Source organism: Gymnoscopelus microlampas (assembly GCF_963454915.1).
Source record: "Gymnoscopelus microlampas genome assembly, chromosome: 21".
In the NCBI taxonomy this organism is placed as follows: domain Eukaryota; kingdom Metazoa; phylum Chordata; class Actinopteri; order Myctophiformes; family Myctophidae; genus Gymnoscopelus; species Gymnoscopelus microlampas.
The window spans coordinates 32322449-32347473 of record NC_139958.1 but is presented as its reverse complement, the minus strand read 5'-3'; the positions used below and the strand labels follow the sequence as shown (position 1 = coordinate 32347473).

At 41.4% G+C, this 25025-nt stretch overlaps 3 protein-coding genes across 10 annotated transcripts in view; 1 reads left to right on the top strand and 2 right to left on the bottom strand.

Moving 5' to 3' along the window:
- cacna1bb (calcium channel, voltage-dependent, N type, alpha 1B subunit, b) overlaps positions 1 to 10203 on the bottom strand; it is a 262230-nt gene extending 252027 nt beyond the window's left edge. For 6 of the 8 annotated variants that reach the window (XM_084046067.1, XM_084046073.1, XM_084046069.1 and 3 more), the window contains exons 1-4: positions 10013 to 10203; positions 8664 to 8886; positions 7490 to 7564; positions 1366 to 1688 (exon numbers count right to left, since the gene is read on the bottom strand). In XM_084046067.1, the coding sequence (XP_083902193.1) occupies positions 1366 to 1688; positions 7490 to 7564; positions 8664 to 8886; positions 10013 to 10073 (682 nt within the window). In that variant the 5' untranslated portion in view covers positions 10074 to 10203. The remainder of the gene's footprint in view (positions 1 to 1365; positions 1689 to 7489; positions 7565 to 8663; positions 8887 to 10012) is intronic. The other 2 variants (XM_084046066.1, XM_084046072.1) reach the window with 2 other exon arrangements.
- The window catches only part of LOC311037031 (replication protein A 32 kDa subunit-like), a 469874-nt gene that overhangs the window by 22690 nt on the left and 422159 nt on the right, over positions 1 to 25025 (top strand). The window lies entirely within an intron of this gene.
- On the bottom strand, positions 12304 to 24086 carry LOC311037266 (histone-lysine N-methyltransferase EHMT1-like; the record flags this gene model as incomplete). The annotated part of the gene is made up of 16 exons (XM_084046388.1): positions 12304 to 12493; positions 14533 to 14708; positions 15916 to 16000; positions 16533 to 16619; positions 17191 to 17306; positions 17869 to 17925; positions 18132 to 18276; positions 18803 to 18973; positions 19596 to 19750; positions 20459 to 20563; positions 21282 to 21380; positions 21506 to 21628; positions 22941 to 23047; positions 23145 to 23227; positions 23316 to 23414; positions 24019 to 24086. 16 exons carry the CDS (start codon positions 24084 to 24086, stop codon positions 12304 to 12306), a joined length of 1866 nt encoding a protein of 621 aa, XP_083902514.1.

Here is a 25025-nt window from a genome sequence, read left to right as displayed (position 1 = left end):
AGTGAAAATAGCAGATCTACAAGCTCACAACGGTTGTGAGCTTGTAGATCGGCTATTTTCACAACTCCATTAAACATTTGTTTTCTAATTTATGGATTTTTTTTTAATTCATTTTTATTCATTCATTTATTTATATTTATTCGTTAATTCTTTTTTGGAAAAAAAAATGTTTATGAAAAAAAAATCTAATATTATGTTTTGACATTTACTCGTGACCCATAAAATATGTACCGAAAGATGGGTCCCGACCCACTGTTTGGCAAACAGCGCTTTAAAAAATAATTAGCCTACGATCGAATCCCTGCTGTACGCACATGGTTCGTTTTGACGGCTCGTTAGTTGCATAATAAAGCAACAAAACATTTTTAATCGGTATTAGTAACAATGCTTGATGTGCCTACATAATAACCTAGCACACATTTACAGCTGAAGAACTTCATCGCATCTTCCAATGTGAATTAAAGCCTAGTGGGACTATATTGTATGGCGGAATTGTTTTTTTTAAAACACATATTGATGTCTTATTTTCACTATCCTCGTCCGCATATCCAGCTGCCTGACGATAAAGGCGAGGAGCAAACAGGTGTTGCCTGTCAGTGAATCGCAGAGAAACGGAGAAAGATGCAGACTAGGACTACTAGACTAGGATACTAAGTCAAATAAATTGTTAGGCTATATGAAAAGCCAAAGTAGGATTTCAGATTGTGACATAGATTATAAATCTCGGGGGTGCAAGAGTGAGGTGAAAATACAAACCTACGTCAAACACATAAAAGTGCAAAGTGTTCCTATAAACATGGTGTAGGGCTACCCTGGAAACATACAGTAAAGTGTGTAGCAGCCTACTTCCCAAAAGGGCCATTTGAGATTAATACAGACATTATGTTTTTACCCTTGGCCACTGTTTCCCAAACACTGGGTCGGGACCCATTTGTGGGTCACGGACACATTTTTATGGGTCACGAGTACCAAATATGCCTTTATTTTTGTTTCCTACATTTAGTTTTTTATCATTGTTATTTCAAAACGTTTTCAAATTAAGCCCCCCCCCATAATCACCCTAATAATCATGAATTCAAAACAAATTCAATGATTTTCCAAAAAGAATTTCATGAATAAATAAATATAAAAAAAATCTAAGAAATCCCATAAATTAGAAAACAAATGTTTAAGAAGTAGTGAAAATAGCCGATCTACAAGCTCACAACGGCGTCACATCGTGACAAGTCGTGAGCTTGTAGATCTGCTATTTTCACTAGCTTGGGTCCTGCATGGGGAGACACAGGTCTCTCTCGAGCCAAAAGGTTTGGGGAACCACTGATATATAATAGACTTCAGTAGGCTATCATTGGGGAAAAGGATATGGCCATTCAGTGATTCGCTTTGCATACTTCCTTATGAGGTTGTCCTCCCGAAAGATGAACAGGGAGCGGTTGACGGTGAGGCAGTTCTGTTTGACGGGGTTGGGGTTGTATATGGCCATGGTCCTGGCTCTCTGAGCCATCGACTGCTTGTACATCCTCTGGCCGCCCCCCGGAGCACCGCCCGGACCGCCGCCGCAGCCGCCCCGGGCTCCGGGACCCCCTCTCCCGGCGCCCCCCATCGCGCCACCCCGTCCTCCGCCTCCGCCACCCCCGCCGCCACCTGGTCCATAGCGGCTGGGTAGGTCGTCTGCGAAGCGAGCCATCCTGGAAACAACAACGTACAGATCCAACAAGGAGGAGAATCCACACTGGTGTCAGTGAGAACGAAAGGGAGACGCATCACAACAAACAAACAAAAACACCCCAAAATCCAACACAGCTTTAAAGCGTTAGTGTGCACGAAGATCAGGCTGGGTTTGGAGATTTAAAAGAGACAACATTGCTCTTGGTGAAAATTAGTCCATTCCCACTCATTCCTCCGTGAGATTAAAACGCCTAGAAACAAAAGTTGGTGCGCTTCAAAATGTTGTACGATTTAGTTAATGTAGGGTTATTAGTCCATCGATATTAGCCCCGCGGTTCCTCGTGGGAAAAGATGATAAATAACACTTGGAAGGGGGAGAAAAAAATCATAAACAAAAGCTTGTCTCTGTTTGGTGGCAACATCGTGCCAAACATCCAAAAACACCAGTTGAAAGTCGCCAAAAACGTCAGTCGAAATTATATGACGAGGTTGGAAAAGCGATCTGGTTGGTTCTTTTGGGCTTCAGCTGCTGCCACATACCAATAAAACAAACCAATCGTCGCTCTATCCGACGCATTGTGTCCTCTGATATCTGCTTGATGATCGCTCGCTGTGTGGAGCTTCACTATAACCTTCAGTATCAGTATGAGCGCATGTGACCAAGACGCGCCTATCGGTTGCTGGAGCGCACCGGCTGTGGGCTGAATAGGCTGAGTGAGAGACTGTAGCCAGTGGTGGGAAAAAGTACTCTATTTTTTTACTTAAGTAAAAGTATCGATATTCAATACTGTAATGTAGAAATACTCTGACAAAGTAAAAGTCCGAAATTCAAAATTGACTGTCAAACTACAAAAGTATTAGTATCAAAATGTACTTAAAGCACCAAAAGTATACTCATTTCACAAGTTTTCAACTATAAAATGTATAGAAATCATTTGAAAATAGCAGCTCTACAAGCTCACAATGTGCGGCAGCATCGCGACTCATTGTGAGCACTTAATTAAGTACAGTACTTGAGTAAATGTACTTACCACTGAGGCTAAGAGAGACTAATGATCTTCTCAAAAGCCCTGGAGCTCAAACCAAGTAACTTGCATGATTCACTCTTTAATTCAGCACAGACAGAGCGCTAAACATGAACAGTTTACTGAGTCGAATTAAGGCTACAATATTCTACATCTGTTAAAAGCATATTGTGATTGTCTGTAAATACAATATGCTAAGGAAATATTGAGTTGCCACTCTTATTTCCAGACATATTTCTTAGTTATATCCAATCCTAATAGCCTAGATCTAAGACTGACATAAAATGGCAATAATGGTAAGGCATATTGTGGTCCTTTGGTTGAAAACACAGGCCAACAAACACCATCTTTATCAACCTTTTTTGGGTAATAAAATGAACAACCCAAGGTCCCATCACGACACATACAGGTTTCATCATCATCACTCAAGAAATCCTTCTGACTTCTGTTGACTGATGGTGAGATTACAGTGTCAGTGTCCTTGGTGGTGTTACACAACCATGCCATTCAGCTCCTTTGGTCCAGGGATGGTTAAGACTATAGGCCAAATGGGACCATGTGCGCAGGGGGGCCGCTGAGCTCCAGGGGTCCAGGAGCCCCAGTGGTGATCAGCCTGCACACCGACCAGGGACTTCCCAAACGAGAATGTTTTAAATGTGTGGACTAACTGTACTGACAAACATAAAACCACACACTGCCTACTGAGCTGGAGGAGGCTGATGGTGATGATGAAGAAGAAGAAAAAGGGTCTGCCAAGAAATCCAAGCAGGCTGTAGAGAGCATCAAGGTAACAGAAAAGATATTAATACATCCATGAGTCATGGATGTATTAATATTACTGTTGTATTGTTTGTTTTAGCAGTGATGTGAAATTTTTAATCTGCCCCTTGGCCAGTTCCCACTTGTAAAAGAGACTCTGTCTCAATGTGTTTTACTGGTTAAATAAAGGTTAAATAAAAATAAAAAACAATTTATTTTTTTTAATAAAAAATGGGACTGTTTATAGTCTTGATATGTCATGCCAGAACTTTACTTTATTTATGTATTTGGTCGGGACAGTGCACATTGATTAACACAAGACATGTGTAATACATACACACGAGCAAGTGTAAATATGCCGGATTTAGCAAAAGCTATACTTTCCATCCGTAGTCCCCAAAAAAAACAAGAAACAATACAGACATTAAAATATAACAACGATACAACATAAGTCAAGGTACATCAACAATCTACAATAATTGGGTGCTCTGAATACATTAGGAAACCATTGCATTTGTAAACTAACTATTGGTTCACGCACAGGCATGAGGCAAGGCCAGCATTACGCCCTCACCACTTAATCTGTCTGAGTCAGACAGCTTTTAAAACACCCTTCCAAACCATGACATTCATCATAATCCACTAACAGGCACTTAACGAGATGATATACACTCCTACTCTATTGACCATCAAAAGATAATTAATGTAAATTCAGCATTAATCCTTAGAGTTGAGTCATCATTTCTTATGTGCACTATTTATCCTACAGCTTATAGTAGCGGTTCTCAACGTGGGGTGTGGGGACCACCAGGGGTCCTTGAGGAGGTTCCAGGGGGTTCCCATAAAATCTAACAGCTGTTAAGATCAGCATTACTTAATTTACCAGAGGTTAGAGAATGTATAAAGAATTGTTATTATGATCGTAGTTTGCCTAGTTATCTACCACATCTATATGGCTTGGAATTCTGGACAAAAGCAGATCTACAGTATATCTGTATTCTATATTGTATTATTTGAGTATGAGAGACTAACTCTCATCGAATGGGGGTCCAAGGCTATCATGTCAACTAAATTGGGGACTTTGATATGAAAAAGAACCACTGGCCTATCGGTGCAGTATCTACTTACTTGACCTTTCAAAAATTGTATGTTAAATGTTGGACTTATATTATTTTAATCTTTAATATAGGCTATGTAATGTATTACTTTGGCTTATTTGTATGTCCTATTTAGCATTGTGTCTATAGGGCAGCCCAGGGGGGACATGTCCCATGCACATTTGACAACATAAAATGTGCCCCTCTCTTCAAATCTGAGATATTTGACCGAGCAAACAGAGCTGTATAGTCCAATTAGAAAATGTGGGCTGCTGCCATTGGGGATAATGGTTGCAAGTAGTTGCAAGAGCTGTTTTGTTGCTGTGCCTTTAGGCTTCCACTTTTACAATATCTGTCCGTCCGCTCTAAGCGCACACAGGTAGTGGTGTAAAGTGACTAAGTACATGTACCCAAGTACTGTACTTAAGTACATTTTGAGGTATTTGTACTTTACTTGATTATTTCCAATTTCCAATACTTTTACTTCTACTCCACTACATCTCAGAGGCAAATATTGTACTTGTACTCCACTTCAATCATTTGCAAACTTTAGTTACTAGTTACTTTGTAGATTTTGATTATTATTACAAAACATACATTAACCACTTCAGCCCTATAGTCATTTAGACTATATGAAAATAGCCGATCTACAAGCTCACTAGCTACAAGAGCTGACTCAGATGACACTGACAGGATACAGAACTACAGTATGGCTTCCTAGCCAGACCTGATGGAGGCCCAGTTGAGGTCGAAACGTTCATTGCCAATAAATCATTCTCCTGGGAGCAGACACTTGTTTTTCTTCTCTCTCTAGTGTACGTATTGCTGTTTTTGGGACGTTCGTGCTTCTCTTTGGACTCTATTCCTAGTCAAACACTTAGATTGTGTTCCGTTTAAAACAGCAACAAACTAAACGTTTAGAAAATTGAAAAGACCCATACCACACTGCTAATATGTAAGGTGCGGTTTTGTTGAAGGTGTCTAATACTATGCTGCACTTAGTGTCTAATACTATGCTGTACTTGATGCTAGGTCCGATGTTTACCTGGTATTCTAGTTACAGTACGTTGTAGCATTTATTGATTTTCTTGGCACTCCGTTTACTTGACCATTTACCCTATTGTTTGTTGACTAGGGTTCATACCATTTACAGCAAGCACTCTGATCTTGCACTTATAAGTCACTCTGGAAGCGCCTGTTAAATGCTTCATTTGTGCCATTTAATTATATTAGTAAATCAATTGAACGGGGCTTTGAAAAGGAATTACTGTACTGTACATCAATACTGTCCTTCTTGCTACTTTTAATTGACACTACTGTATGTCAGAGTGAGACACATGAGAGCAGAGGACAGGAGAACCGCAGTAGTGCTGCTGAGGCAGGTTATCTCAAACATATTCATGTCAAGGTCAAGGACCACCAAGTTGATGTATGTATTCGGCCACAGTCTTTTGAAAAGACTCTGTGCCAGGCATCCCCATAAGATAAGATTTGTCAAGTTTGTCAAACAAATGAAAAGAATAGCAGATCTGTAAGCGCACAATGCGTTGCATCGTGACACGTAATGAGCTTGTAGATCAAATATAAAATAGGGCTTAAGTGTTTACTTAACTGTCCCTCATTTTGCTGGGAAACCGTTGAAATCCCCTCAAGATCTCCTGGGGGTCCCCGGACCCCACTTTGAGAACCAGTGCTGTAAAGGATGATTGAAGCACCCCCCCCCCCTCTCACACGCACACACGCACACACACACACACACACACACACACACACACTTCCATAACCCTTCACAAGTAGCATGTGATTAATTTGGATTAAAAGTAGGCCTAATGCCTATACCGCATAACATTCTGTCCATCATCCATTGTGCACAATTTCCCTTTATCATTGCCTTGCCTTCTATCACATATTCAGGACCACAGATTGTGAGGTTTGGATGTTAATGTAGTGTTATAGTCTTTCAAGACAGGCGTGTTGGCTCCCATAACTTGCAAACGCTTCTGCCAAGATTGTGGAAGAGATTGAGAGACCAATGTAGTGTTAGTGTGGGTTGTTGTGACAGCATAATGATGGCAATGTAGGCCAGTGGTTTAGTTCTCAAAGTGGGGTCCATGCACCCTCAGGGCTCCTTGAGGGGTTCCCCAGGGCGTCCCCAGCAAAAAGAGGAACCGTTTAACCACATGAGCCCTATTTAAAAAAATGTTAAAACAGCTGTTCTACAAGCTTACAATGCATAGTGATGCAATGCTTTTTTTATGTGCCTCTAACATGCCCAAAATAGGGTCACCAGGGTGAAAGTATTTAGTAAATGGTACATACACTATTAGTACACCTGCTAGAGTAGAAGGTATAGTCCAATTAGAAAATGTGGGCTGCTGCCATTGGGGATAATGGTTGCAAGTAGTTGCATGTTGCAAGGAGTTGCTTTGGTGTGGACTGGGCTGGCCTTGAGAATGACTCACAAGGCTATTCATATCTTAGGTTTCAATTCAATCCAATCCAAAGGGGCTTTATTGGCATGAGGAAATATTATGTTTACATTGCCAAAGCAAAAGTGGAACAAAACAATCTAGAAACTAGGTTTCTCTTCGTCCACCTACAGTATAGACAGTTCTGTACTAAATCTAATCTAAAAACTAAGATATGAGGGTCCCTCCCTGGCAACAGATTGGTATACAGTAGCCTATATGGGCTGTCTTTGTTCTTGACGCTCGAGGGTCCATCTAGTGGCTGTCGTGGTGTACTGCAATTAAATGTATGTTTAAAAAGTTTACATTGTATTATATGACGTACGACGACGATACGCGACGTCACACAAGACACAACCAAATAATATATGAAATAATTACACGTAAATAAGACTAAACTAAAATGTGGTTATGCCTGTTGCCCTAAACACACAAATTAAAACAAAATGAACAACACAGGTTTGCCTCCTACCTGTTTGACCATGAAGTCCGGTTGACATCATCATGTTTCTTAATGATGTGACACACGCCACCTGTGCTTGAGGACCTGGGGACCAGTGGTGGAAAAAATGTACTGTTTCATTCTTGCCCCTCATGTTTACAAGAATGGACGGTTGAAGCACTTTTAGCTGCTTACACTTTTATTAAACTTTCACATAGAACGTAGCATAACATTTAGTCTGCCTCAGTCAGCCTAGCTCATGGGCCTAGCTGCTCTGGTGTGTGTTCCCCTCAACTCAGTCCGTGTGGAAACACATAACAACTATTGTAACAAGTACTCACATTTTTTACTTAAGTATCAATACTGCAATGTAGAAATACTCTGTTACAAGTAAAAGTCTGGAATTCAAAATATACTTGAGGAAAAGTACAAAAGCATCAAAATGTACTTAAAGTACCAAAAGTAGAAAGTACCCATTATGCAGAATGTCCCATTTCACAAGTTTTCAAAAGAATCAATCAGTAATGAAAATAGCAGATCTACAAGCTCACAATGCTTGCTCACAATGTGAGCTTGTAGATCTGCTATTTTCAAATAGCCGAAATGTATAGGGCTGAAGTGGGTAATATGTTTTGTAATAATATTCAAAATCTACAAAGTAACTAGTAACTAAAGTTTTCAAATAATTGCAGTGGAGTAAAAAATACAATATTTGCCTCTGAGCTGTAGTGGAGCAGAAGTAAAAGTACAGAAAAGTACCTCAAAATTGTACTCAAAGGACAACTTTGGTTTTTCACAATTAAGGTTTATGTTGATGAGTGTTGCTGTTTTTTTAATTTACTGCTTTCTATAATTTTAGCAATTTTCGCGATATTTTTTACAGTGGGCGGGGGCATTCTGTCCGGTGGCTAAATATGTCTTTTACACAATAAAAAAGGTCCCGTGGTCTTTGATGGCCAGATGTGAGTTATTGGGGGCTAGAAGAGCTACTGTAATTAATAATAAAGAAAATGCCGAGTTTTTGTGTAAAAAAATACATATTTAGCCAACGGACAGAATGCAAAAACTATAGAAAGCATTAAATGGAAAAAAAAATGACACTCATCTTTTATTTACTTTAATTACAAGCTAAAATATAAACCTTGGTTGTGAAAAACCAAAGTTGTCCTTTAAGTGTAGTACTTGAGTGAATAAACGTAGTTACTTTCCACCACTGCTGGGGACCACCTCGTCGAGCTCTTGGACAGAGTCATAGTATGTCATGTCGGTGTCCCCTCCTCCTGTCACCTCGGCGTCACCGCAGCTCTCCGGGTCTCCCAGCTCCGCCGCTCTACGGTTGCTTCCCCCCCTGGGTGACTGAGCCCAGGTGTCATAATCAGAGCCCACGGTCAGCATCTTCCACGAATTGAACGTGGTTGAGCGCACAGCTGGGTTTTTTGCAGAGGTGGAAAAAGTACACCATTGTTTTACTTAAAGCTATACTAGGTAACTTTTTTTTTTAAAACAAAAGTTAAATTGTATATCTTTTGTGAGTGGCAAATGTTTCACAACACCCATTCCATGAATTTCACCCACGAAAGTCTTTTATAAACATATTTTCTATTGAAAGTGGACAGGGGTATCTTTCCCGCGAAAATCCGTCCGGAAAACGGAAACGGAAATGCACCGGTTTCCTGTTTGTCCAGGAACTACTGCACTAGGAACAAAAAGGAATCACAACGCATGCTGTTTTTACGGCATTATAGGATTTGAAGATGGAAAAACAAAAGAAAACAAAGCTCACGGTAACTAAAGCTCCACTGGCTAAGAGAAACGATCCGCAGATAGTATAAAACAACAAAAAGAATGCTTTTTGAAACGCTTCTGCCTTGCGGTGAAAACAAATGGAATTCTGGGTAATGCAGGAATGCACTAAAGACCTGCAATGACGGTAGTGACCAGCAGAGGTGACCTCACTAAGTGACCGCAGTGCTTACCTACTACGACTTTAAAGGTATAATACTAGGTAAGATTGCAGATATGTGTGTGTTCACACACACACACTCTCCCCCTCCCCCCTTCATCAAAAGATGATGAAAGATGGATTCTTTTACAGGGGGAAGAAATACTATGCATCATATGTATACATATATGTTACATGTCTGGTAGAAAATACATTCAGCTGACAACATAAAGCAATAGCTTAATGGACCAGCATTCTAATAACCACAAATGGCTTCATCCATCCCTCACACTCTGTTTTGGGTCACTGTTAAAATGACCTATATGTACATAATAGCCTAAGCTAAGCATAGGGCTAAACTTTGGCCCTGCACTGTGACCTTAGCCTGACCTTTGGTTGATTTGAGAAAAAACAAATCAATAGGACAAGGGTTACAGGGATTACGACACACCTGCTCCGTTGGAGGAGCATCTACCAGGACAAAATAATGGAAACACATCTGGAATCTGAACCGAGAAGGATAATATGTAAGCATAGCTGACAGAAGTTCTCAAACTGGGATCAGATAGACACGAACAGTTTCTAAGAACCAGAAATGACTGCAAACCTACCGTAAACCACTGTTGATCTCCTCTCATCCCATCGGGTGTTCTTACGGACTTTTCGTGTCATGACTCTTTGTTGCTGTAAATCCAATGCAGTATGTTAATACTAACACAAGTAAAGAATGTATGTGTATAGCCTACACAATGCTGTGCCTGCTTGCAAAGGAGGTACCCTGTGAGGCGCAGGGAACGGGACACAAAAACAGGTCTTAGTTTTTCCCCCTTGGAATGCGGAAAGGCTGTTTCCTGCCCTGCCAGTTAAGAACCTTGTTATCAGACCAAACGTCTACAAGGAGAAATTTCTCTGATTCAATTATCAACTCTGCTTTCCCTGTCCGCCCCGGTAATCAGGAAGGGAGCAATCACCGTTTAGTTTATGAGATGGAAGAGGCCTGCAGATGCACAATCAGGGGCACTTCCTCATTTTTACTTGTTGGTTCTTCTGGGGACATGTTGGACCCAAACCCACAGGCTTTATCAGTGTGGTGGACAAAGTACTCAACCCCAGCGCTGTAGTCAAAGTATTGATACTCCTGGTCAAATATTACTCAACTAACAAGTGTAAGTTGCTAGGTCAAATTTGTACTTAACAAAGAACATTTACATTCTCTCCAAAACAAAACAAAAACAATTATAGTGAAAAGTTTGTCGCATCGCAATGTGTTCTGAGCTTGTAGATCAGTGCTATTTTCACTATAAGCTTACGGTAAGTGGTTTATTCATATTGTAGGCTAACTTTATCCCTACATAGAAGTGTAGTGTAGTCAAAAGTGCAATATTTGTCTTTGAAATGTAGCACTTGGAGTGAAAATCACAAGAATACAAGAACACAAATACTCAAGTAAAGTACAGATGCAAAAGAAATGTACTTAAGTACAGTACTCAAGTAAATGTACTTCTTTACTGTCCACCACTGGGCTTTATGCTATCACACAATCTGCTGAAAATGGCCATTCTTGGACCACTGAGTCCCGGGGGGCCTGCAAGTGCTGTAGATGCATGTCAGGATTGCAGCCTCAAAAGCAGGGGCATACACTTTTTCTTAAGACTCATGAAAAGGGAATCTTTAGCCATGTTTTTTTTTCTATTTAACTATTTAAACCATATACTTAGTTGACCGGAATATTCCAGGGCTCTATACTATGCCCCCCTCCTTTTTTCCCTCTACACTAAATATCAAATATCACAACACGTCACGTTGCGACGCATTGTGAGCTTGTAGATTGACTATTGTCACTGAATCTTCGCTCCAGAAGAGGGACGCTAGAGTTCAAGTGGTTAAATTGGGAAGTCTTATAAAATGTTTCTTTTCTCTGCAAAAAGGAAGGCTTTGAGATGATGTTCTATAAATAAAGTTGGGCCTATTAAAGAAATGAAACCTTACAACACATTACAGCACTGGCTGACCATAGTAATTGACTAATGACTTGGACCAATTCCTATGTTGTGTTAAAAGGAGGACATTAACTTTATGGGCATTACAAATCTGTGCCTTTGAATTTATTTTTGACAAATGTCAAGTTATCAAAACATAAGTATAAACTTATTAGACAGTCTACATGTCCCCAAAGGAAATGCACGTATTTAATTCAGTCTGGCCAGAAGCAGGGATAAAACAGATCCCCACTGGCCATAAAAACGAATGACCAAATGGAGGATGTCAAAAGCAGAGGCGTGGATCCCCCGCCCAGAAATCCAACCATGGTGGTTAGTAGTGTAACCTTTGTGGAGTGACACATTACATGACACTTTGTGACGGAAGCATTGAATTAGTTATGACACAGCTGCAGGAATATTTCAGTGCCAGGTCCCCAAGCCTGTCTGTCAGTCAGAAATGAACCGCTGCTCAGTTCACACAGGGTCAAATGGACTGCAGGCTGCAGTTTGAAGTTCTTTTAGTCATGTTGTGTGGGTCTGGGAGACCAGATAAGGAGTTAAAAGAAATCTATTCCAAAAGCAGGGGCATCTTCTAAGTAGAAAGTGTATGAAGCATTATATATATCAGGATTAATGCATTAGTAGAACATTTATTGAAAAGCGCAATTCGACTGATGTTTCACTGTCCAGAAATATGTAACAGATTTTTTTTTAACAGAAATATCTACAGGTAACTACTGTAACATGCTGGACATACAGTCAAAACATAAAAAGCTTAGACTTTCTAGTATTTTACAAATGATTCACTGGAGTAATACAAAACGAGAAACAGTCAGCATCGATTGCTAATTTTCATTCCTGTTTTAATTTGACACCAAATCACTTGAAAATGGTTATATTTTGGGTAAAGTACGTATGCTTTAGGAGGGGCTAGAAGCAGTTGTAGAAGGGCTGGTGTCAGGCAGAGTGCTGTCCTGGTGCTGGTCCTCTGGGGTGCTGTCTGCCTGTAGCTGGGTCATGGCCGACGCTGAATGCTTGCACTTCGGGGAGCCGCACTCACAGGTGAAATATTTGCCTTTCGCCTCCCAGTATTCGTCGCCATAGTCAAATCTGACACAGCATAATGTGAAGAAAAGGAATGCTTTGATTACTAAACGATGCCAGCCTTCATTCAAAGTTTACCTTTGATTAGGGCTATGGACAAATTCAAAAATCACAATATATCTTGCCAAATACCTCGATATACCGATATTGTGACGATAATATCAATAACTAGAGTTTCGGGGGGCTTGACACATTTTACGTCGTTTATCCAGCTCTCACTGACTCTCCACATCGGGCTGTTATTTTGCTGCGATCAAGTCAACGATGTGAGAGATTAGCTATCACAGACGGACGGACAGGGGGTGAAACATAGTCTTGCGCCATGCCTTTCGGCCTGGCGGAGACAATAAAAAACCGAAAGTAAAGGAAATGGCCATTTCTGCAACAGAAGTAGTCAATAAACTATGCTATGAAAACATGGGCCACATTGGCAAAGAATGTAAGAAAGAGGCAATCATGTAGAAAATAGCCGATCTCCAAGCTTACAAAGCCTGTCAACGTGAGGCGTTTCGAGATTGTAGATCGGCTATTTTCACAATATTTACTTGTGGAACGGAGTCAAACAGAATGGGGGGGTCCCAGATCAAGTACGTGTATTTGGGGGGGGGGGGGGGGGGGGGGCGGCGTGAAAGGGTTGATAAACACTGCTCTAATCGGAGCGAAATTATCTGAAATTACTACATGACCATAATGCAGCCTAACATGCGTTGCACGGGGCGGTCCTGCCATTACGTTAGTTACTGTAGTTGCTGTGGAGCTACATAGTTCTCCAGAAGACACACACAAACATACACCATGTACAATGGACGAACTGAGCAGCAATATAGACATTCACCACACGAACGTGCATTGTTGACAAAGTGATTGCACAGCCGCTGCAGGCATGACAAGCAGGTTAGCGTTAGCGACATGGCAGCTATCACAGCGCCCTGTCCGTCGTGCTGCAACTGCCTGTGATGGCTACAGCAGTAACAGCAAGCTGTCTGCGATGCCATTGTCTGGAGACTGCTCTTAGCGTGACACGACCAATGAGAGTGAGCGCTGTAGTTGTTGCTAAGATACGGTGGCGTCTCTGCCCCATAGCTTGTAGATCTCTCACACATGATTGGCGTAGGCTGCGTTGCCAGGTCTGACTTTGTGTGTAAGCAATGGTCGGCTTATTTTTGCGCGCCTTTGGGCTCGTTTGCATTGTGCGCACGGCAGCGCTTGTTTAGCGTACGTCAGCGCGACGTGGCAACGGACGTGGCAACGTGAAAGGTGATTGGCTGGTGAAAAGAAACACCCGACGTTACAGCAGAAATGGTGCCTGGAGAAAATGGTGACCAAAAAAAAAGTTTGGAAAAAAAGGAAAAAAACCCCGCAGCGGCTGCCTGCTGTTGTGGTGATGAGGTCGTGCGCACGGTAAACGGTACGAAGCTGCCTCCCCTTCCGTTTTGTCCGACATTTGGTGAGTAGAATTAATTATGTTGCGCGGTGGAAAAGGTGTAGTGAACAGTGAGATGTCCCCTACGCGAGGCGTAAATTCAGCGCGGCCGCCGTGGCGAGTCAGTTGGCGACATGTGGTCTGGCGGTGCGTTGTTTATTCGATAACAGAGCTGTGGGGTGTGGACACCGAGGGTGCGGAAGTCGGTCGCCATTTATATAGTTAGATATACACTAGCAATAAGCTCACATATTCAAACATTCAGTGGGCTATATCGTCTCTGTCTGGTGGAAACCTCATACAGTATGGCCAAAACTGAAAAGAATCTTTGCGTGTGCGAGTGGAGCGTCCCTGCGCTGCCAGTGAGAACGGCTGCATTTAACACGGAGGGGAAGGAAATCAGCGTCCGCGTGCTTGTGCGTCTGGTGGGTTTCTAGCGTAAGACACTAGTGTGTGTGTGTGTGTGTGTGTGTGTGTGTGTGTGTGTGTGTGTGTGTGTGTGTGTGTGTGTGCGTGCGTGCGTGCGTGCGTGCGTGCGTGCGTGCGTGCGTGCGTGCGTGCGCGCGCGTGCGTGCGTGTGTGAAAAACAACAACAAACAGAAAAAACAAATCACAAACGTACCCAAGCTCCTCTCCAGCCTTAATGTTTGTGCAGGTAAACAAAGCAATGTGTGGGAACCGCAGGTCCTGGTGAGTTGTGAACACTCGACAAGGAAACAAGTTGGGCTCGCACATGTGGTTCATGAACCGGCAGACGTTGCCATAGAAACGGGGGTCAATGCAGTACGAGTCCTCCAGCTGAGAGGGGAAAGAAGACGAAGGCTCAAAATGAAATAAACCATCCATACACACAGCGCAGAGAGCAGAGTTGTACAAAACTAATATCTCAAATAAAAAAACACAAAATAAAAAGAAGTCTGAATAAATGACGATAAACTGATGAACTGATTAGAAGTAGGTGATCAAAGCCAAGGTCACTGTGACCTCAAGTCTGTCCCAACACTGTGAAGATGATATCTCAAAATGACTTGAGGGAATTTCATGACATTTGGCACAAAGGTGAATGGCAGTGAATCAGGCAATACAGTGACGACATGGATAACAACACAGAGATTTAAAAATCAACCAAAAAATCAGCTGTTCTTTAAAGCTATCCACAGAGCCTGCCTGTGTTAGTTGTAATGGGAGTTTATTCCGCGGCCACGCTGTCGGTCCGTAGAAGCAGAATGCTGCTTCACCGTGTTTTTTATATGTCATTGTAGGCACCTCGAGCAGGTCAGCACTTGAAGACCTGAGGGGGGCGGTTTGGAACATATCTAGGCAGGCAGTCATAGAGGTAGGATGGTGCTAGACCATTTAGAGCTTTAATAAACTAGTAAAAGAATTTTAAAATCAATCCTAAAAACAACCGGGAGCCAGTGTAGTGAAGCTAGAACTGGAGTAATATGTTCTCTCATCTTAGTTTTAGTTATTCTCTGGCTGCCGCATTTTGAACAAGTTGTAATGTGTCAGTTGTTTTCTTTGGCAGGCCAGAGTAAAGTGCATTGCAGTAATCAAGCCGAGAGAAAACAAAAGCGTGGATCAACGTTTTTGCATCGTCCAACGACGGATAGGCTCTAATTTGCGCGATATTTCTAAGATGAAAGAAAGCAATCTTGGTAACATGATTAATGTGTGTATTAAAATTCAATTCAGAATCAATAATAACCCCCAGGTTCTTTACTGTAGTGTTACTCTCTACAGTCAGGTTACCAAGTCTACTTATTATTGATTTCCTCTGCTCACTAGAACCAATTATGAGAACTTCTGTTTTATCCTCATTTAGCTTAAGAAAGTTCTCACTCGTCCAGCATTTGATACTGGACAGACAGGTCAACAACGGGTCTAGAGCACAGGGGTCGTCTGGAGCACAGGGGTCCTTTGTGGTGGTGTTTATATCATTTTAAAAAAAAGGAGAAATGCTGATATGGCTGAAACTACTACTGGTGTTATACTAACAACATACCTTTTGATCTTGATCTAAGCTGAGAATGTAGGAAATATCCTGCCTCGTCCTTGCTTCTGCCTCCGAGATGATCTCCCCCACATACCTATGCAAAGAAATGACACTTATCAACAGAACTACATCTTGCTAGACATTTCTTTTTTAAATGCTGTCCAAAAAAAAACCCACTTATATAAATAAAATAAAATCAGACCACACACTCAGCACAAATTCCCATAAGAAAAAACGTCAGCTTTAATTTTAAGAATCCAATATTTGGAACTATTGAAAACAATTTCATGATCTTCTCATACCTTTCCTTAAAATCAATATCACTATTAAAATAACAAATACTATAAAAAATGATATTAATGTCAGTGACACCAAGCCCTTCTTTATCTAACCACATAACCTAAACTAGCCAATCTACAAGCTCACTACGTGTTGCAACGCATTGAGAGCTTGTAGATCGGCTACGCTCTTTGACTTTGGCAAAGTATATGAATTGTTGTTGAATGAGTTGATGTTGATGAGTGGGACAATGAAAGTTGTCCCAGGATTCAGGAATCTGTCTCCCAGATGAAACTGTTTTCTGCGCTAGGCTTGAACTTAACAATGAATAGATATTTGGTACTTACTCGCATACAAAGGTACATTGGGGTATGTCTTGCATTGCCCGAACACCCCAGCCCTTATTATTGGTCTTGAAGACCTGAAGACTGGTCCTGGAGTATGAAGATTATCATTAGGAGTTGTATAATTAACAACAGATGCCAAAGTATCTGAGTCTTTGCTAATGCAGACACACAAAGATTTAAACATTTGGCCATGATGATGATATCAAATGAGGGTGCGTCATCATGGACCAATGGACCATGGACGACCTATCACTCTCTGATCAGACCAGTCGGAACTGTAATGATAATTATTATTATTATTATTATTATCTAATGTGTGTTGATTTTTATGTCTGTAATCTGGACGAATCTGAATGTCATTGTGTAGTTTGTGGTGTATAATCCTTGCTCGCCGGCAATTGTGTGTGCCACACTAAGTGTGTTCAAGGCTTAAAACAGAATACAGGTTAAAAGGTCACAGCAGTAGAACACAGAAGATTTCACCATCAAGCAGGTGCGTTAGGTAAGTATAGCTACGGTAGTATAGGTAAATAATGTGGTACAGAATCCAAAGATCATTCCCACATACTGACATATCGAAGTTGGAGAAGAAGGGAAGGGATTGATCTTTGGATTCCATAAAGTACCACATCATGATGCAGTTGAAATGCAACTTTACCGTATTCCATTTTGTACTACACGGTTCCAACAGTCCTTCCCACAGGAGCAGGCATGGTTACACTCAAAGATGAACGGCTCGTCAAGGAAGAAGAACTCTGGTAGTATGCGTCCTTCCTGATGGTCAAATAACAAAAGAAAAACACACATTTTGGATTATTGTGTGTGCACATTTTCACCTTGAATTGCATTGCATGCAGCTAGCCTATGTTTCTAGATGTAAAAAAAACGTCAGTGTTTCACAAAAATGTCATGGCTATAATTAGTTTACTTTTATCCTATACATATAAGCCAAGAGTTGTGGATTTTGTGCACTTGGTATGCAACAGCACAGAGTTGTTCAATCGCGTCCAAACTTGGCACAAAAATCATGGGTCAGGCCATTAAACCGCCTACTTTTGGAGCGTTCAGTTTTCACAGAAATGGATCAGTTTACAATAATACCAGGTTTTTGCCCCATATAGCTTTGTTCTAGTCCTAACAATAGAGAGACTCACTTATTTAGAGTTTGCTACTCGTAGTAGAGTAATGACTAACCCTTTATTTATGTTTTTGAACTTGCCCTTAACAGCCTGTCTGACTCTTACCATAGGCAAATATTGACTGACACTACAGTTAACATTTTCATTATTATTATCATTATTATTATTATTTGATTGTGTCAAGAATTCAGCCTTACCTTGTCATACCAACATCGTAGACTGAATTGTCCACACATTTCTTCACACACACAGTGCTGTGGGCCAAAGGTAAAGAAGGAAAAACGGTTTAAGCATTAGTATTAGCAACAATTAAGCATTAGCATTGATTTAGACTTTCTCTCTGTCTCGGCAATACTCTGTTGATCTCTGCACCAATAACATCAAGTCAAATTCACACAAGCGGTTAATTTCCCTTGGAAACCATTCTGATGTAATGCCCATGGTGTCCTGCATGACTCACCTGTAAGTGCGTGATGTTCCTATCAATATTCATGGGGGAAGTGACAAAACACTCAGGGATGTATTTATAGTTGTCTGGATAACTGTCACTGTCCACGGAGTTGACACAGGGAATTGGAACCCTCTCGTGCCCCCGAGCTATGTCTCTTTAAAGGAAACAGAAATTGGCCAGGGGGCCATGCAATAGTTTTACTAAGCAGAGCAGGTATGGGAACTCCTCAGTCAAGATACAGTAAATGGGATTCCCTGAGTCTTAAAGCCTGATTTACAGTGTTGGTAAGTAACAAAAGATACCTTTTGGCAGGGACTGGGAGTAATAAGTTAAGTATTAATATTACTGTCAAAAAGAGTAACAAGCCCAACACAGGCCATCTGACGGTGTCATTGAAAATATCTGATCTACAAGCTCACTCCGTGACACGTTGTGAGGAGTGAGGACACCATACACTGTATGACGGAAGCATAAATTAGGCTTTAAGCTAAAGCACCAAACAATTAACAAAGAGCAAAGCAGTTTGAGGTGCACACCGGTAGCTAGCCAGATGCAGTGTATTGACCACACTCCTGCAACATCCCTGGTTCAATACCAACAGGAGACCTGTATCACATTGCCATAGCCTCAACTTCCTGTTTCACTATATACACCCCTGGATAGTTAAACATAAAACTGACCTGTGAAGGATTCTTTCTGCGTTCTTAGGGGACGAGAGGTTTTTGGCTTCTCTTTCCCTCCTGTTAGCTTGCAAGATGGCCCAGACTTTGGAGCTGTGGCTACAGCAGTCTGGAGGAGTCTCTCCCACTCCATTCTTCAGGTTGACGTCCGAACCTCGAGACAAGAAGAGCCTGGGAAAGAGAAACCCCCCCACTTAAAATGACCTGTTAATCTGGTATCCTAGTTTCTTTGTTCTTTGCCATTTTTTTACATGACCATTTACACTGTTGTTTGTTGGCTACAGCAAAGTTGATTTACAATATTGAGAAAATTCAATGCAAAAACAAAAAAAATTAATTAACTACACGCATTACAGTATGCTCAACACTATTAACATCAATTGGATGTACACAGTAAAATCCTCAGTCTAAATTTCTGAGAGTGAAATTGATTGATTGATTGATTGATTGATTGATTGATTGATTGATTGATTGATTGATTGATTGATTGATTGATTGATTGATTGATTCATTCATCGCTAACAAAATTGCATGTTCAAATGAATACAGGTGCACACAACGGTTTAAGGATAGCTTATATTCATTGTGGTCCTTTAGTTATGGCAGGAATGAACACTCTGCATTTTACAGTGTAGAGTGTCATGTGCATACTGTACATATAAGTGTGTGTGTGTGTGTGTGTGTGTGTGTGTGTGTGTGTGTGTGTGTGTGTGTGTGTGTGTGTGTGTGTGTGTGTGTGTGTGTGTGTGTGTGTGTGTGTGTGTGTGTGTGTGTGTGTATATCCAGTACTCACAGGACACACTCCACCCTATTCTCTCGTGCAGCGATGTGAAGAGGGGAGTCACCGTGGACGTTGACAGCTTGATGGTCACAATGTGCATCCAGGAGCAACTTTGCGATGTCAACACTGCCACTGAACGCTGCCCAGTGAAGGCAGATGTTCTCCTCCTGAAGATGTGACAAGAGGAATAGCACATATTAACCACATGAACCCTAGCATCCCTATTTTGGGCATGTCATAAAAAAAGTCAGAAACTTACTTTGTGCTATTCAGATACCTCAATAAAATTCTATAGTGTGGAACATATAAGAAAACAATGTGTGATAAGTCTTCTTTTATTTTCAGCTTGCATTGACTTCAATGTATTCCATCAAACTTCCAGCTCCAGTTCGCCTCCCAGTGCCTGACGAATCTCCCAGCTGGAATTGCCCGACCAGAAAAGTGATGTTTCTGTCCTTTCCTTTTTTACATAGCCTTGGTGTCGTGACAATATCTATCACTTCCTGCCTATGATATATAGGTCTATAAGACAAGGATGGGTCAGTGTCATCACACAAGCATTTGCAAATGGCTGCACTGGACACAAGCTCTGAAAATGACGGTTAGCAACGTTATGATATTACAACAAATGGTGTTAAGAGTGCACTCCTATAGCCATCTAGCTGAATTGCATCGTCAACTGCACATATAACCTAGAAACTCCGGATACACTGTAAAAGTCCTCGGTGTTCATTTAACTCCAAGATGGTACAATGGAACAGGTCCATTTGGTTCCATTTGTACTCCTTGGGAGCTCAAGTAACACTGTGGATTTGACAGTGTATGTAAGGCGTGACATCATGTGACGTACCACCTGATCTTCATAATACACTCACCTTGTCCCTGATGCTGATGTCGGCCCCTTTAGACAGAAGCAGCTTCACCTGGTCCAGGTGCTTGTATTCTGTAGCCCAGATCATAGCCGTCCAGCCCCCATCATCCTAAACAAGAATCAAGCAGATCAAAGTAGATAAATTCTTTGATGACATAACACGATACAAATTACTGTCTGACAACACAGGGGACCGCTAAAATCCAAAAAAGGCTATATTTTGTTTGAAGATCGTAGCTATTTTGTAGGGGTTTCTCCAAATTCTCCCGTTAGATTGCCTTTTACCTGCAACAAATCTGACACGGAAGGAATATGATTTTTTTTATTATTAACCCATTGAGACCGGGGACACATCTGTGTCACTTTTTGATTTGAGCTAAAAAAGCACTATTTTACACTTTGGGCTATTGAAAAATAGCAGATCTACAAGCTCATAGCGCGGCACCGAGTGCCGCGCTACGAGCTCGTAGATCTGCTATTTTTGAAAGATCGTGAAAATGTGTGCAAATTTTGAATATATATTCTTTTAAAGCAAACATTTATGACTCAAATCTTTGCTTCTGGGGGTCCCTGGAACAACATATTTTGAGATGGGAGTCGGCGGCCAAATACATATCATTTTGGGGGTCCTTGACATGAAAAAGGTTTGAGCACCACTGACATAGAAACATACGTTTTTTCCAGAATACTGTTGGGATTTAGAAGACATTTGTAGAATCGGCTTCAGGTCTTAATGGGTTTAAGAAAAAGTAGATCATAGACAGGGCACAGCAGTGATCACAGTACGAGTCACTGACAGAGCCATGGAGAAGCAGTACCATACTAACCTGACAGTCAATGTCTACCAGTCCAGAGAGAAGGTACTCAACAATGTCGTAATGACCAGACTTTGCCGCTAGGTGGAGACACGTGAACCCCTCTACATCCTGAGGAGAAGAAAACAAGTCGCATGAACCTACTGTGGACTACTGTGGCTGACTTGAAACTAAAACTATGACTTCATTGTCAATCAACCATTTTAGCTGTTGGACATTGAAGTTAAAGTCCTTACCCTGTGTCTGGAGCTGGCTCCAGCTCTCAACAGGTAGCGGGCTGTGTCTATGTGGTTGTTCTCGCAGGCCTCCATCAGTGGTGTGCGCTGGTCCTCGTCACACATATTCAAGTTGGCACCAGCCTGAATGGGCCACACCGCAAACATGGGCTATTAATACTTATGTAACAAAGGCACATTGATTAGTTTGATTAGCTGTTGCAGCCCTAATAGGCTCTATGCACAGCAGCCATATTGGGAATGAATTGGGGCCCTTCCTTACTTCCTTCACAGGTGTTACCAATGGTACTAATTAAGGCTCTGTTCCATTTAGTGTGGCATAGTGGTCGTCTTATTTTCAAGGACCCCCATAACTCTGAGAGTGTACAAATGGAACCAAATGGACCCGTAAGGGTCCATTTGGTTCCATTTGTACACTCTCAGAGTTACACACCCACCATAAGGGGCCATTTGGGAACAAAAATGGAGTGTTTCTAGTGAGCCAACATGCACGATATCAGCACCCTGACCAGAATGGAACAGAGCCTTCATTAGTATCATTGGTAACACCTGTGAAGGAAGTAAGAAGAGGCCCAATTTCTTTCCAATATGGCTGCTGTGCATAGAGCCTATTCTATAAGTTTCAGTTAATACCGAGTTTCATGTGAGCAGTGTGTGGCTGGCCACATAAAGAACAAGAGCAACTTCACCTGTCTGTCTTGTGTGTTGAGCATTCACTTTATTACATTTGCCTATTATGACCTGCCCAGAACATGGACGCTGGGGTTCATGTGGTTAAGTCATTGCAGACAGAGGGACATACGTACAGTAGCCTACGCCAGTGCTTCTCAAACTATTTCATGTCAAGGACCCCCACATGCACACTTATTAGCCCGCGTACCCCCATTTGAAAATATATGCCAAGGACCCCCATAAGAGAAGATTTGTACTGCTCTAGCAGTGATTCTCAACCATTTTAATGCCCAGTTTGACACATTAGCTAACGGAACCCCATTTACTGGCATTCCTATCTCTGGGACCCCAATTTATATTGTAAAATCAGTGTTAATATAACTCTGAGAGTGTACAAATGGAACCAAATGGACCTGTTAGGGTCCATTTGGTTCCATTTGTACACTCTCAGAGTTATATTAACTATGTATCATTTAGCTGGGGACCCCCTGGAACTCCCTCCCACTTTGAGAACCAAGGGCCTACACAGCACAGCCTCAATACAATAGTTTCACAATCACTTGACAGCTCCACCACTAAGTCGTTTTTTGAGACAAGACAAACTCATTTAATACTTAAAGGCTATATTTAACCACTTTCAAAATGAAGTGATCTTCAATACAGTTTATGACATTCAGTAATCAGTAGTAGGTGCAGGACACCCTACTACTCATTCACACGCACAAGAACAGAACTTGGATCTGGAAAACACACAGTAACTTACTTGTACAAGTATGTGACAGATCTCTTGGTGGCCCGTCTCAGCTGCAGCATGGAGCGGTGTGCGTTTATTCTGCATCTCCATCTTGAAGTTGGGGTCGATTCCTTCCACTGGAATAAATACACACTTTCCATTAAAAGACAAACAGATGTGTGGAGTGAAATCTGTGTAATAGCAGTTTTCAACCACCAGAGGGGGTTAACGCACCTAACATCAGCACGACTTCCTTGAGCTCCCCTTGTTTGGCTGAGATGTAAAGCTGCTTGGGATGGAAGCGCAGTTTCTTGGGGCTAATAAGAAACAAAATGAAAATCAACAATCAAGGCATTGTGTAGTTTGATGCAAATGACATGATACTTTAGAGATAAGTTAACTTACTTTTCTGTATCAAGGGCCAGAACTTCCAGAAGACCCTGTCCAGAACAACTGGGCAGAGAGCTGTCTGCCCTGCCACCCACCTCACCATGATGGGATGAGCTGCAAATATAAAGAGGGGTCATTTACTATAGCCTACAGTAGGCCCTACTGTATAGTGCTATATGGGCTGGTATAGCCTACACTGCACTGATGTGATGGAACTTGTGGAATGGTCAGTGCTGCTCAATACATCACATTAAAGGAGCTAGTTTCATTAAATTTAAATATTAATCTATATTACTTGTTTCAGCTTTAATGATGACCTTTTCACATTTTGCTTATTTTTTCATTCATTCACACAGGTTTTCCACTCACCAGATTTCTTAGCAAAGTTGGCATGAGAACATCAGGCATTGCATTTTGAGCTGGTAAAGTAGATGAGCCATATTCGCAATTGTTTAGACACTGTTGTATAAAATAGGGCTTAAGTGTTTAATCGGTCTAATTGGTTGAGTCAATTATAAATACAATCTATTTGATTTGTTCACGTTGATTCAAATAAAATCAAATAATCCAATAATCTAATTAATATGAGACTATTTGATTTTGATTAATTAAAGAATATATAATTCATAGAGCAAGAAAATAGGTAATCCTGCAGCCATGGTCTACCACAATTAATGACAACAAAGGTTTCAACCTGAAAACAGATGACAGACCCTACCTGCCCTCCAGGTCCAGTGTGTGTGTCGGGGTCAGTGTGCGTGTGGAGGTGGCATCAGCCTTGGCCATGGTGGTCTCCTCTCCACAGTGGCACAACTTCAAGCACGAGGCACAATTACAAATAGCTGATATCGCGTCAGTGAAAATGTGTTCTTTCGGTCCTGTCCATTCACTCATCCTCCATGTAATTAAAACGGGCACAAAGTTGTTTTTAAGTTTGTAGCCTTAACTACATATTCCGGCGTGCTCTTCAGCTAGTCGAATACAAATATTATTTCATCAATATTAGCCTGGTTCACAAATAAAAGCTTGTTTCTGTTAGTGGTAACACCGATCAGACGCATTATCCTCTGATTTCTGCTTGATCGCTCGTTGAACAAGCTTCAATATAAGCTTCAGTATCAGAATGAGCGCATGTGACCATGACGCGCCTATCGGCAGTGATGGAAGAAGTTACCCTACTCACATGTTTTACTTCTTAAGTAAAATAGTATCAATACTCTATTGCAGAAATACTTTGATACATGTACAAGTTCGGTATTAAACATTTACTTCTGTAAAAGTACAAAAGTATTGGCATCAAAAATATTTTAAGTAAGAGTAAAAGTAGGCTACTCTAAATAGCAAATCTACAAGCTTATTATTCTGACTTCTCTTTGACTGATGGTTGTAATTACAGTGGCTGTGTCTGCCTTGGTGGTGTGTTTTATAACAACCATGCCAGCTTCAGCTCCTTTGGTCCAGGCAGGGATGGAGACATTTGAACCCAGAATCCATATTCTAGACCCCCCTAACATAAGCCCATGGCAAAAATAGCAGATCTACAAGCTCACAACATGTCCCAACGCAAAGCATTGTGAACTTGCAGAATGGTTATTTAAGGTGAAGATATTTAGTGTAGAGGGAAAACAGGAGGGGGCCTATTATAGAGCACTGAGAGGGACTATAGCAGTGGTTCTCAACCTTTTCAGGCCGTGACGTGACCCCCAAAATAATCATATTTGAACA